This window comes from Macaca fascicularis, chromosome 2 (assembly GCF_037993035.2).
Source record: "Macaca fascicularis isolate 582-1 chromosome 2, T2T-MFA8v1.1".
Taxonomy (NCBI): Eukaryota; Metazoa; Chordata; class Mammalia; order Primates; family Cercopithecidae; genus Macaca; species Macaca fascicularis.
Window position 1 is genome coordinate 174,444,764 of NC_088376.1, and position 15,297 is coordinate 174,460,060.

Genomic DNA, 15,297 nt, shown 5'->3' on the forward strand with positions numbered 1-15,297 from the left:
TTGATTCTATGTTTTAGAATTATTGACTCCTGCCTTTGCTCTAGTGTACTTGAATACCTGAGTTGAAAAGACTTTTGATTGTTCACAATAAACACATCTAGCATAATGGATTATTTCTCAAATTCCCTTTTGGCTCTTCCCACGACAACTTCATGCATGAATGTATCAGCCTCGAATGGCTGATACATTCATTGGCATAAAGTGAGATTGGCCAAGGTCACCCGATTTGATGAGCTGGATTTATTTCCTGTCACGTTTCCTTTTTCCCAACACTTCATCACAGGTCTTCTCTTCTTTTGCCCAACTTAACCCTAAGTGGAGGATGTGAGGATCTTATTAACCCCCAAAAGAGTAATTTATAATTTGGATATATTAGAAGCCAAATACTAAATACTTAACTGAAGAAAGGGAACATATAGAGTAGCTACAAAGTTCCTATATATACTAGTTAGAAGTTATCTGTACTGCCCCTCTATTTGCTATACAAATTTTACTTTTCCTTCATATTCTTTCAGAGAGTCCCTGATAGGTATTTTTAGGATGTAAGTCAGACATATTATGTAATAAAATAAGTAAAAGAGGACACAGTTTCACTCATGGAGACTTTGTCAGCACTGTAGAACACAAGCAAATTTCTACATGCTAGAATTTTTCATGAGAACTTCTGATTAGAGAGTTTGGTTGATTTTACTTTTTTTTTTTTTTGAGACGGAGTCAGTCTCCCTCTGGTTGACTTCACTTTTTATAACTGGTTGCTCTGCGCTATAACTAGACAATACTTGTGCCTACAATACAGTAACTGATTATTTGAATAAGACTATTCCATATGAAGTAATAATATGCATAAATTTTTAGCATTTCATAGGTCCTAGGACATTTTTTAGGTCCCACTTTAAAATTTAGGTAAAAGATATAAGATCTCTCTTTTAATGTCCAAATTTTATCTTGATAAAATTATCTTACTTTCAGAAAGTATTTCAACTTCATTTAATAATATAAATTGAAGAAAACCTTAGGATGTTAAAGAAACAAAAGTTCCTAGATACTGGCTGACATTTAATTTAAAAAATTAATATTACTAGTCACGAATTCTTGAGTGGTGTAATTATATTTATAGTAACAAATATATTATTTCTAGTTGTGTTTGTTACCTTTTTAATTTCAATTTGAAGTAGAAATGGGATTTTAACTAAAATTTGAGAACTTGAGCATTACCATATTTTAATTTTATGGCAGTAAAGGCAAGACACAGTATATGCCCTTGCAACTTAGTTTGGTGGTTTGACAGCTGTGAATTTACTTGGACAGTTTTATGTAGTATTAGACACATGACTTACCAATACTTTGGCAAAAATTAAAAATATCATCAAAATAACAGATTAGTTTGTTTTATCAGATAAGAACTGTCTAAAAGTAAGGAAAAATCTCCATACTCATGTCTTTAAAAAATAAAATTTAACTTTCATAACTTTTAAGTAAAATAAATTATAATAAATGATTGTTAAATATAACAATGATATTTTACTTATCAGATTCGAATATAAATTCTTTTCTAAATCTTGACTTCATGAGTATTTTACAAATTCATCTTCAGTGTCTTAAGTTTCATTAATGATTACAATTCGTTTACACTTTCCAATGACTAACAACATGGGCTTACCAGATTGTGGTTGGGCAAATATCCTCATTCAATTTATAATATACAGAATATATCAAGATTTTAAAAATATTTTTCAGGCTAGAAAACAATGTATTTTCACCACAAAGTTGCATAACATGGTGGTTAGCTATATGCTTGATTACAAAAAGACATGTGGCTTTCCCTTATAGTTTTCCTAGCAATTAAGAGACTCACTGCTAAAACTGTGCTAGATACTGACTTGTATCTAGCAACTGACAAATATCAAAAAAGCAGCAATGCAAGAGGTTTGTATTTGTACCTTTTTGTGCACATTATTGCATTTTTGGCATAGTCTCAGACAAAAAGAAAAAAATCAAGATTTCTTAAAAGTTTTGAAAGCTGCTTCTAAACATATCAATAAAGATACGACAAAGAGCTGTTCTTAAAACAATGAGTACTCATTTTAAAAATAAGTGGTATGTAGAAATTAATGAAATTTTCATGTGACTAATTCAGTCTATATTTATATATGCAAATATATAAATTACAATTTAGGGAAATATGAAATACAATTTCATACTTCAGAATCATTCAGGATATAACATATGCAGACTTCTCTATAATCATATATTCAGTAAGCTATTGAATCATTTGTGCTATATGTCTATTTGAACTAATTTAAGTTCTAACAATGAATTCATGTATTTAATCAAGTGTTCATAATCAGTTATTATAATGCTATTATAGTCTCTTACCTTTTTATTCTTAGTCTTTTTCTTTTTCCTTTGTTTACTCTTAACCTAGTAGATAAAAAATTATTAAATATGTAATTCAAATTGTTCAATGGGTTATTTTGCAAAATATATCTCCTCTAACCACTAAGATCTTTTGTTTTCTAATATTATAGATATTTCTTTCTAGATTCTATGGAAACAATTATTTTTGTTTTTATCATTTTTATCTTAATCCTAGTTTTCTGTCCTTAAATAATCACTGATGAATAAAGGAACGACACATCATGTCAATAAGTAGGTTACTAATAAAAGTTCACAGATGCTCACTTACATACATGGATGTGAGTAACAAAGGAGGAAGGCACTTTTTAAAAAGCAACATATTCATGCCTATAAGATGAAAGATCTAAGAAGAATTTAGTGACTATATAATAACCATTACCACTTATTTGTAAAGAAATATGGAGATTCCATTCTGGATTATTTACATTCTACCTCTGCACAAATGGTTTTGAAATATCCCACTTTTCTCTTCCTTTCTTCCCTCTCTATTTTAGACTATACTTTCTTCTACTTTCTAATACCTTCCCACATCCACTTCAATTGGGATTAAAAAAAAATTACAATCTAGCATAATGCTTGCCACGTAAGTATTTAAGAAATGATGGCAAAATAAATGGTTATGGCAGGAAAGATTATGGAAGGAAGTACTGAGGAAAGGACCATTCCAATTCAAGCTCTATATAAACACTATGAAAATATAAGCTAAAATTATCTGGGATGCTTTAAGTACAGCACATGCAACAAATTAAAGGCCCAGAATAAGTTCTTCTAACTCAAATATTAATGAGAGCTTATACTTCCTGGAGATCTTTAAGAGATTCTGTTGAAGATTCACTGGGTATTGAGGCCCCATCTTTATTAAGTTCTGCAAACTGTATTTCAGGGTTTGATTTCACATTTATATTGTACTCCATGAGAGGTGGACTTAGTTCTTCTTCCTCATTCTGTAACTCTTCTATTTCAATACCTAAACATTAAAGACAAAATTCTCAAAATCTAGATGAAAGCAATTTCAGCTTCTTATCAATATTAAAATGTTTGCCAAAAAAGCAACATTCACAAAATAGAAATAAAAGATATCTTACTCTTTTCAATTACTCGATGAAAATGTGATGTTCATTTATCAATTACCAAATAATATGTGCAAACACCAGTCTGGAACTAACCAATATGAACCTGAGTGCTATGTTACCTACTGGAATCTTAGGTAGACTCTAGATAATAGATACTGTAGAACTTAACTAGACTCTAAATGCTAACATTTTGCATGTTCTGACTTTGATCCTATTAATACTTCAACTCGTATTATTTTAGCACATACATCTGAAATATAAAGAATAAGAAGATAGAAGATCTATTTTTTCTGTTTTCTTTCTTTTTCATAAGAGGGGTGTGAGCCCCCTATTACGTGATCTTTTCTTTGAGACTTTGCTCCTTGATACTGGCCCAGAGACTCAGTCTCAAAACTTGTGGACTTTGTCTGACTGGTCTCTGAGAGTCCAGCATTTTATCCCAAACGAATCTGTGGTGGTATATTTTTAAGTATAATTTTAATTGAAGAATATTAATTACACTTAAAAAAACAACAGCACAAAAATGGAAATAAAAAAATTACAACTTATCACCTGGCAAAAAAAGTATATAGCTATAAACAGACAGACAGACTAAATGAAGTTATACGCGCTAAACACCAAACAGAGAAAGCGGGAAGGTATTTTTGCCTGCTGAAGTTTCTGTGACTAAAACGTTAGAACATAATCTTTGGGAAAATCCTGGAGCACATGCACTAAGCCAAAGGCAGAATAAAACTCATTCTTGATTCAGCAGACCAGGGGTGATTTGATCACATGATTTTCCAATTTCTTTTTTTTTTTTTTTGGAGACTGAGTCTTGCTCTGTCACCCAAGCTGGAGTGCAGTGGCATGATCTTGGCTCACTGCAACCTCTGCCTTCTGCATTCAAGCGATTATTCCTGTCTCAGCCTCCTGAGTAGCTGGGACTACAGGCACCAGCCACCACACCTGGCTAATTTTTGTATTTTTAGTAGAGATGGGGTTTCACCATGTTGGCCAGGATGGTCTCAATCTCCTGACCTTGTGATCCACCTGCCTCAGCCTCCTAAAGTACAGGGATTATGGGCGTGAGCCATTGCGCCTGGCCCAAGTTCTTCACAATTATAGTTTATCATTTAGTTTATTTGATCAAATAAAAATTCCATTGGTATCTCGTTAAGTCATTTTACACATTTTAGTTTTAAATATATTTACTTAAAATACTTAAAATATACATTTTATTTTTAAATATACTTACGCTGACTGCCTGTTATTGACTGTAGAGCAATTCCTATAATACATAAAGAAAAATTTTAGATGTACAATTGTAAATGCAACAAATGAATGTCTGGCTAGGATTAAGAAAAGGCAGAATATTTTTATATTGCACCAATTTATTCTATAAGTAACTGGAAAAATAACCAGCTTTGCTCATCAATTCAGTTTAGACAAGACACAATCTTTAGATTATCACATAAAGGTTATAAATCCATGATTAGAGAAAAAAAAAGTAAACAAAAATGTGGTATCACAGATAAAGCCTAGAACACAAGCACTTTAAACCAAGCGACAAATACTTATGTTTACAGTCTAAGGCCATGAAACAATAGTTAATTACACAGCAAACCTCCATTGAAAGTTGGGACCTTTTTAGCAATCTGATTTATCCAGATCAGCACTTGCTCTCCTTGCCCATTAATACTGAGCACTACAATGTATATCAGGCTGTGTTAAGCTCCAGAGATTGAATGGTGAAGAAAAAAAGGACAATCTTCATGGAGATTTAGTGGGATGATGGATGTTAATCAAATTATCAGATATCCAAATAAAAAGCAACTATAATAGCTGAGGAAAGAAATATAAGATGGTAAGAAAGCCTCTAGTAAAGGGACTTGACCAATAAGCTCTTCTGACTGCTTGAGTAAGAACTGCTTAAAATACCTTGAATTGAATGGGTGCTCAAAACTCTTTCTCAAATACTCTATTCTCATGTATCACTTAAAATCCTAATAGAGTAAATGTATTTTTTAAAACCCTAATTTATAAGTCAAAAATTCTTGCCTGACTTTCTTATATATCAAACTCAGTGTCCTCTTCTTTCATTCTTTGATTATGCAAGAAAACAAAGGTATTCCAGAGCCTTAGTAAATACCAAGACTGAAATTGGGCACAGCAATTATCTCTGAAGAAAACCTGGACCAGTTCACTAGAAACGTGTACAGTTGTATGTTTATATAGCATCAGTGTGGTCATCAGTTGTTCATTGGGCTGTAAATTACTTGGGACCAGGAAGTCATCCTGAATAGCACAGCAGGGTTTCAGAGATGTTGTCATGCCTTGAACTCTGCTTTCCGAAAGAATAGCTGAGAAGGTATCCTGAGATGTGGGAGAGGAGGTCTGAAGTCTTTTCCATATCAACAGACAAGTTGGGGAATGGCCAATACAAACACTTGCATGAATGTTACTTGATTTTTAAAATTACCTACAGCCAACGAATAGCTGCTAAAATTGTAAACTAAACAAGGTTCTGCTAGAAAGTAGAAGAAACATATATCCACACTGTCTAAACGAACATCTTTGAAACCACACAGTACCTATATGTCATGGTTTTAGACTTTACTAATTTTGGAGAATAAAACTCCACTTAATGTGATAAAACTCTACTTAAAAGTCTTCAACGATTTCTGTCTGAACAATGCAAACTCCTCAATGTGACAAAAAAATCCTCTTGAATGTACCTTATGAACTCTCCCCTAATCTCAATAAAGCCAACCTTTTTTAGTTGCCTGCAGTATATTTTTATGTTTCTATACGTTTATTTTTGTCTCCCTCTGAAACATCCTTCTCAATCTTTTTCACCTGGCTAACTTTTGCACACCATTAATAGTTCTTTAACAATCACACTCTCCAGAAAGCTTTTTTGGACTCCTTCAGCCTAGGATTTCCCATGGTATTCTGGAAACATCTCTAGCACTATAATTTCTATTACCCTCCTGATGAGTCTATTTTCCCAAAACCATGAGCTCACTGAATCTCTTGCCCTTTGCACTGTGCCTGGCACAGAGCAGACATTCAATCAACGGAAGTTTATTGGCTGAAGTAAATAATCACTTAGTACCTTGTTGATAGCAGGATAACATCCTCTGTATGATTTCTGGTACTGGTATGCCTAGGTAGATGGATAGCTGATGGTAATCAAGGGAGATATTCTCAATGGGATTCTCCTTCACTTTGTCAATATCCTCTTGCTTCATCCCAAGGCGCAGAAGAATATCTGAAACTTTTTTCCAAATTGAACTGAACTGTGACTCAGTGAGACCATTCATCAAAATCTCACTAAGGAGGATATCTCTGTATTTGCACAGTCGCAGGATGTCTGCAGATTTACAGATGTCAGAAGATGGCGGTTCCATATTCCATCCTTTTTTGGGTGCAGGGAACACATTCAAATGTTTTATAAGAGCTAACAGGAGGCATAAGTCAAACTGTTTGGATTGTGGTAACTCCTTGTTTGGAGGATAAAGCAGATGCCATGATCCACCCAAAGGATGATTGGTCCAAAGATGGTTATAGTAGGATTCCAGCACATTCTTGTGTATAAGAAGCTCTTTTTTCAAAAGAGGGGGTGGCATAGCCTCATCAAATATTTGCCGAACAATGTCAGTACCAGAAATAATAATTATATGAAGCAGATGATAGAAATAATTATAATCAAGCTTGAAGATAGGCATTTCATCTGAAAATAAATTTTGGGAAGTCAAGACATTCCACATTAATTCTCTTTTTCTATTTGGTCTCTCATATTATATCCTAAGCTCCTGCAGGATAAAAACTATTCCAAAACAATGAAGGATTGCACAGGGCTTTGCCACAGCCAGTGCTCAATTAGCATGCTGCTTTATCTCTGTCAAAACATCTAAAAAAAAAATGTTCCCAAGCAAAAGTAATAACAAAGACTAATCACCACAGAAGTCTTTCAGTCATCCAAGGTTTTGTTCAAGTAAATGATCTTTGGCAACAAAATGACATCACAGTATTAGGTCTTTAAAAATTCTGAAATTTGCCAAGAATGCTAATTGTCAATGTTTAACTCTACTTTACATAAACAATTATACTTTATCCTAATCAGCACTGCCCAACAGAATATCGTGTGATAAAATGTTTTATATTTGCACTAATACTCATTGAGCACTGGAAATGCTGCTTGGGTGACTAAGGAACTGAATTTTCAATTTAATTTTAATTAATTTAAATTTAAGTAGGCACATACAGCTAGGGGCTACTATACTAGATAGCTCAGATCTATATCAAGAAATGCCAAAAGATCTAGCTCCTTGCTACTCAAAGGGTAGCCCAGAGACCAGTAGCATCAAGCATCCACCTGAGAGCCTGTTAGAAAAGCACAGTCTCAGGCCCCACTCCAGACCTACTGAATTGAAATCTGCCTTTTAACAAAATTGCCAGATATATCAAATATATGTATAATGTTTGAGAAATTCTGATCTAATAAAACTCATCTTCTCACCCCCTCAAAAAAAGAGAGGTAGGTATTTCATCAATAACATGGAATAAGGCATGAAACTGAACTATTTGGTATTTTCCTGTTTTAATAGTGCTTTCAAAGGAGAAAAGTGGGCTGAGGTGAATTAGAAAGTACTAATAATTTGTTATATGACGGCATTTGGTGTTATATGGATATCAAAATATGTGTTTCTCACAAAATGCAGCTTTATTTTATCCTTCAAGATTCTATGTTTCAAGAGATTTATTAAATTAACATTTTTGCTTGAAATACTCGATATACACTGTGGAGGCAAAGTTAAAAAGCTAATGACACAGGGAGCTTTCTTTGGGTTACCAACCAAATACAAAGTTGGCTAGACTGCCACCAAACGATTCTTCCATGGGCCCACGGTCCCTTAATTAAGGTCTCCAGGTTCTGGGCAGGATATTTCCTAGCACACTCCTAAAAAGCTGGCAGCTAAGTTTAGAGTACTTGGCCTCAAACTCAAAATGTTCATTCCTTTCATGTAAGGGTACTCTAATGCTTGCTCTATTAAGAAGGAATGCAACAAGGGAAGGAAGGGTTGGTAGAAAACCTCTGCTGGAACACAATCCCACGGTATAGTCACAGTTATGCACCAGACCTAGCATGCCTCTCTATAGGATGCCAAGGTAATGTGAGATCCATACATCTGCTGATCTTCCTGTCTGTGATTTCCAGCCTACACCAAGTGCTCGTATAAACCCAAGCTTAGTGAATGACAAACACGGTAAAGACGTGGTTGTTTATGGCATGAAAGTTGACACAGAAGTCAAAAATTTTAACATACTTTTCAACAGAAGGCATATAAAAATAAAATAATACCTTTTGTATTAAATTTTAAACTGATCTTCGGTCTTATATCAGTATCAGTTATTTTCAGAGATATCAACTTTTTATAACTGCAAATGGAAAAAAATTAAGTTATAGCGGAAATAAAACAATGTGAAAGTCAGTCAAGATTTCTAGTATGAGCATGGCTAAGTAAGTATTTTCATCTTCTACTCCTAGAAATAATTCAAGAAGGAGAAAAAATAATGAACAAATAGAGCTCACCAACAATGACAACCCTACACTGTCACTTTCATTGGAATTATCAAGTAAGCAGTATTGCCAGATTTCATACTAAAATTATCATATTACAAACTTCCTTGCAAAAAGGATGTGTGGTAGCAGAAAAAAAGGAAAGAAAGCTTTGCACTGTAAGACAAAAAAAAAAAAAAAAAAAAAAAAAGCAAGCAAGCAAACAGAAAAATAGCAAACCTAGAAGTCCTCCCTGGACCTCTCTTCCCCATATAATATTTTTGGCAATAACTATTCCAAGAAAACCCAACTCATTTAACACCTATTGATTAAAAACAATACAGATGCTAGCAGAACATCAATACAAATAATTAGAAAAATAAAAAATAAAGTAGCAAAATGTATTAACTAGAATAAGCACTAGGTAAATGCTGCCATTAAACAGATGGCTTGGCTTTGAAATGAACCACGGAAAACAAAACAAAAAAATACTGGACAACAACGCTACAATGTAAGCTTAATGAGGAAAGGGATTTTGGTGGTGGTTGTTTGTTATTGTTAACTGATTTTTATCTCCAGTACCACTATAACACTATTAGTTGCACATTACATTGAAAAAATGTAAAAATCTGACAATATGAAGTCATTGGCAAAGATACCGAGTAAAAGGTATTTCCCATATTGTTGGTGGGGAGTGTACATTTGTAAAACCACGCTGGAAAACAATTTGGCAAAAGCTAGTAAAGTTATAGATATATACACGTGGCCTAGCAATTCTACTTTTAGGTATATATTCTGGAAAATTTTCTGCTCATAATGACCTAGCAACATGTACAAGAGTGTTCACTGCAAAACTACTGTTATAGCCAGGACCTAGAAATAAACATCTGTTAATGGCAGAATGATTAAATTAGTGAAGCAATAAAAATGAAAACTCTAAAACTATAATAGTAAGAATGGAATCACACTAAACATGATTTTAAAATGTATAAAATGAATGTTTCCACATATAATGTTCAAAACAGAAAAAATTAAACTACACTTATAAGTAACAATATATTATGTAATTTATAAAGTAAGTAGAAGTAAAACATATTAAGACAATAGCACAAAAGAGGGAAGAAATGAAAATCTATTATTGTAAGGTTTATCTTACACTACACATGCTGTGGTATAATACTATTTTAAAATAAACTTTGGTAAGTTAAAAATATGTATTGTAAGTCCTCAAGCAACCACTAAAAAAGGGTAAAACTAATAAACCAAACCAGAAAATAAACAATAAAGACAGATAGGGAAAACTGAAAACAACAAGGCAGACAGTAGATTTCCAACCATATAAATTAGTAAAGAAAATACAAATGGAATAAAAAAAACAATTTAAAGGCAGAGATTGTCATATTGTATATATAAAACAAGAAAGACCTATGCCACCTATATACACAGGTTGAAGTAAATGGATGCAAAAGGATATACCATGCAAACACTAATCAAAAGAAAGCTGCAGTAGCTATATTAATAACAGACAAAAAACACTTCAGGCAAGAATACTATCAGGGTTAAAAAGAGATATTAAAGCCGGGCATGGTGGCTCATGCCTGTAATCCCAGCACTTTGGGAGGCCGAAGCGGGTGGATCATGAGGTCAGGAGACAGAGACCATCCTAGTCAACGTGGTGAAACCCCATCTCTACTAAAAATAACAAAAACTAGCTGGGCAAGGCGGTGTGCGCCTGTAGTCTCAGCTATTCAGGAGGCTGAGGCAGGAGAATCGCTTGAACCTGGAAGGCGGAGGTTGCAGTGAGCCGACAGCGCGCCACAGATTTCCAACCCGGGTGACAGGGCGAGACTCCGTCTCACAAAAAAAAAAAAAAAAAAAAAAAAAAATGTTAAATAAGAATAAAGGGGTCAAATTGTCAAGAAAAAAAGGTAACAATCCTAGATGTGTGTGTAGCATTTAATAAGAGTTTCTAGATATACAATTAGACAGTAGACAAAAAAAAATGAATTGTATACGTCAACATTCCCTGAGTAACTGGTGGAAAAAGTAAATAATCAAAAATGATATAGAATGATGAAACAGAGCTGTAAACTAATTTTATCTAATGTATAGACTATTTCATTCAAGATCAGAAGACAGATTCTTTACAAATGCAAGTGGAACATTCACCAAGATATACAGTAATACGATCATAAAATAAATTACTGAAGAGAATTAAACTAAAAGTCAATATCTGGAAAGACAGCTGAAATATTACCAAATATTTGGCAATTTAACAAATCCCAAAGAGCCCATGGTTAAAACATACACACACACACACAAAACTAGAAAATATTTAAAATAAAATGAAAATAGTAATAATAAATTTCTACACATCAAAATATATGGGACACAGTTAAAGCAATGCTTAATGTAAAATCAATTTATAAAGAAGAAAGGTCTTGAATCAATGATCAAAACTTTCACCTTAAAAAAATCAAAGCTGGCCGGGCGCGGTGGCTCAAGCCTGTAATCCCAGCACTTTGGGAGGCCGAGACAGGCGGATCACGAGGTCAGGAGATCAAGACCATCCTGGCTAACACGGTGAAACCCCGTCTCTACTAAAAAATACAAAAAACTAGCCGGGCGAGGTGGCGGGCGCCTGTAGTCCCAGCTACTCGGGAGGCTGAGGCAGGAGAATGGCGTGAACCCGGGAGGCGGAGCTTGCAGTGAGCTGAGATCTGGCCACTGCACTCCAGCCTGGGTGACAGAGCAAGACTCCGTCCCAAAAAAAAAAAAAAAAAAAAAAAAAAAATCAAAGCTAATTAAACCCAAAGCAAACAAAAGAAATGAAATTACAAAGAGCATATATGAAATTTAAAACAAAAACATTACAGAAAAATCAGTAAAATTAAAAGCTGATTCTTTGAAAAGATCAACAAAATTGATAAACTTCTATCCAGAATGATCAAGAAAAAAAAAAAAAAGACACAAATTGCTAACATTAGGAATGAGAAAGGTGACATCACTACAGAGAAAAGGTCTCTTTGGCTGAAGAAACCAGAAAACTGAAATGGAACCATGACTACTAAGAGAATGGGGGAATCCTAGAAGGGAAAGTAATCAGAAAAGAGATCCCCAAATTCTTTCCCACAATGTCTCTGACTGAACACTGAACCACATGTGTGGAACAGACTAAAAGCAGCTCAACTAAGACCAAAAGATCTGGACTGAGACTGGATCCGAAAGTGTTCAAAGTTCACATCTAGCCAAATTAGTGGCCTGTCAAAATAAAAGTAACATTATCCATTAGGGAATAATGGAATCTAGAATCTCTACTTTGTATTTATTGTGGCCTAGCTATGTGCCAGATATTATGCTATGTGCCGGGAACATACCAGAAAACAAGATAAAGTTCTTGCCCTGGTGGAGGTTACATTCAAATGGAGAAGAAAATGTAATAAACGTTAGTAAATGTTTTGATAGAAATAGAGGAAATACATGATAGAACATCTACTGTAATCTAAGTAAGTCTTTTCGAAAGTTTTAACTAGGCAAAGCAGAGTATTCCAAGCAAAGCTTGGAGGTCAAACAGTAAACTAGATACACTTCAATGCAATAACTTGGGAAGTTTCTTGAGATGGCACACTGAAGAAACCAAAAGAAGCTCCGTATAGTTGGTACATATATGGTTAAGAGTAAAGTGACAAGAGATGGCACGAATGAGTTCAGCTGTGTACAAGGTTAAGTGAAGAGCTAAGTTAAAGAATCTGAACTTAATTTTAAGAGCAATGAGAAGCTTCTGAAAGATCTTCATGCACAGAAGTGATATATTCCAATTTTTATGTTAGAAAAGTCCTATTGATGGTTATGAAAACCACAGACTGGAAAAAGGAGAGGCTAAAGACAGTTTTAAGAAGCTGTTTGAGAATTTCAAATGAGAAATAATGATAACCTCATTTAGTTTAGTGAAGTGGTAGAGATAGGGCAGAAATAGGAAGAAATTTATATTTTAAAAACTAAATTGGCCAGGCGCAGTGGCTCACGCCCCACTTTGGGAGGTCAAGGCAGGCGTATCATGAGGTCAGAAGATCGAGACCATCCTGGCTAACACAGTGAAACCCTGTCTCTACTAAAAATACAAAAAAAATTAGCCAGGCGTGATGACGGGCACCTGTAGTCCCAGCTACAAGGGAGGCTGAAGCAGGAGAATGGCATGAACCCGGGAGGCAGAGCTTGCAGTGAGCCAAGATCGAGCCACCACACTCCAGCCTGGGCGACAGAGTGAGACTCTGTCTCAAAAAAAAAAAAAAAAAAAAAAAAAAAACTAAATTGATAGGACTTTTAAAAAAGTTACAAAGCAGTGTTAGAAAGAAAGATCATGAGTCCAGTTATGGCCATGCTGAATTATAAACATTTTTGAAAAATAAAAATGGAGATATTTAGTATGCAGGTAACTATACAGGTCAAGCTTTTAGGAGAGAGATCTGTGCTAGATATAAAGATTTGGGCTTCTTTAACTAATAAGGGAAAACTGATGCTTTAGATGTCAATGCAATGTCCCTACTAGATTGAAAAATGGCATTTACACATTAAAAAGAAGAAAAAGAGAATCAATGGATTAGGAGAACGTTTATACTGAAACTTCTAACTTCAGTAGCAACACTCTGTAATATCTCTATTAATTCTAGGCTTATCAAATACATTACTCTGCAATACAGTTTTCTCATCTAAGAAACAGGAAGATTCTAATTGTAAGACAAGCTTAGTGGTTTGGATAAGTTTTGAAATATAGAAAAGTCTGTATTTCATAACAAACTAACTTTAAGAAAAATATCTTAAAGGATTATTTTCACACTTAATGGGAAAGTATTCACATAATTTCTCCATCTCTGCTTTAGAATGTAAAATGTCTACAATAAATGGTGATAGAGAGGGAAACAAATGGCAATTAAATACGATTTTTTTCACAAACCTTAATACTACCTTAAAATTTAATGCAGCTCCATTACGTGACAGAAACACAGAAGAATTAAGCAACCAAAAAATATATGCATATTCCAAAAAAGGTAACAGAATATTTTATTTTAAGCTTACCTTGCTCCTAAATTTTCAATGGTTATATATTCATCCTTTCTCACAACTTCAAACTGCAAGTAATGGGGGAAAAAAACAGCCCTAAAGTAGTTCAATTTTCAAAATTTGTAATGTTATTTCTTAGCTTAACATTTGAAACATACAATGAGAGTTAAGTCACAGTGAATATAAAACAAACAAAACATAAATAACAAGGTAAGTAATAAATAATCCTGATCAAAAAAACAAACTAGAGTTGACCTTAAAAAAGCAGTTCTACTTTACATCACTATAGGATTTAAATGCCAAATCTGAAATACAAAAATAGCATATTTTAAAATAAAGAAATAAGATACATTTCTAGTCATAATTTGGTCTATTTAGTTATAAACTAAAAATTCAACAAGATAGTTCATTAATTAAACCATAAAATGGATATCATCTGAGTGCATTTTATGTAACAGGTACTATATGTGATGTTCTATAGATACTTTCATAGGGGGTTATTCACAGACTAAAAGAGGTTCAGAAAGCCTAAAATTATTTTTAACCTTAGGTTAGAAAGTCAAAAGATTAGATACATTATCCTTAGTTCACAATACTTTTTATTGGTATACTTATGGCATATTTTGTCTTTGTTTCTCTTTTTGTGTCTTTCTCTTTATTCTTAAATTTTTACTGTTCTTAAAGACCACTTATATACTACTTTGCATAAATCACAGCAATAAAAAGGTCCAAGAGCTCAGTCACCATCAAAGGCAACATGGCTGGAATCCAATTACGATGATCCCAGGTCTGTTTCAAGTCAAAAATATTTTTCCAAGGAAGGAAAGCAAGGAAAAAAAAAAAAAAAAAAAAAGGACAAAACAAGATACTCACCAAAATTTTAACAATTCCAGGTACATCACACTGCAGCATCCTTACCATGTCACCTGTACATCCTTCCTTCAAGCATTTTTTCCCACTAAAACTCTAAAGTTATTAATAGAAAAAAATAAAAATAGAAAAAATCACTGATGTGCAAATCTGATTATATTTAAATAAATTTAGTTAGAAGCAAATGTTGCTAGACAGTAAACTGGAAGATGGGAATATTTGACAGGTAGCTGTTAAAAGATGGTCCATTTCATAAATCAATGGATATCCTACTTAAAATGTATGATTTCACTCTACTTCAAAATCTTCAAGTAGCTGTATTACAGACTG

The 15,297-nt window shown here is 33.7% G+C and overlaps 1 protein-coding gene across 20 annotated transcripts in view; it reads right to left on the reverse strand.

Moving 5' to 3' along the window:
* DZIP3 (DAZ interacting zinc finger protein 3) overlaps positions 1-15,297 on the reverse strand; it is a 97,935-nt gene that overhangs the window by 36,672 nt on the left and 45,966 nt on the right. For 14 of the 20 annotated variants that reach the window (XR_012431716.1, XR_012431719.1, XR_012431718.1 and 11 more), the window contains 7 exons: positions 14,971-15,063; positions 14,113-14,165; positions 8,839-8,915; positions 6,589-7,206; positions 4,729-4,761; positions 3,216-3,385; positions 2,377-2,421 (listed from right to left, as the gene is read on the reverse strand). Coding sequence is in view for 14 of the 20 variants with exons in the window: in XM_015446472.4 (XP_015301958.2) it covers positions 2,377-2,421; positions 3,216-3,385; positions 4,729-4,761; positions 6,589-7,206; positions 8,839-8,915; positions 14,113-14,165; positions 14,971-15,063 (1,089 nt within the window). In the remaining 6 variants the exon portion in view is untranslated. The remainder of the gene's footprint in view (positions 1-2,376; positions 2,422-3,215; positions 3,386-4,728; positions 4,762-6,588; positions 7,207-8,838; positions 8,916-14,112; positions 14,166-14,970; positions 15,064-15,297) is intronic. The other 6 variants (XM_074033514.1, XM_074033515.1, XM_015446479.4 and 3 more) reach the window with 1 other exon arrangement.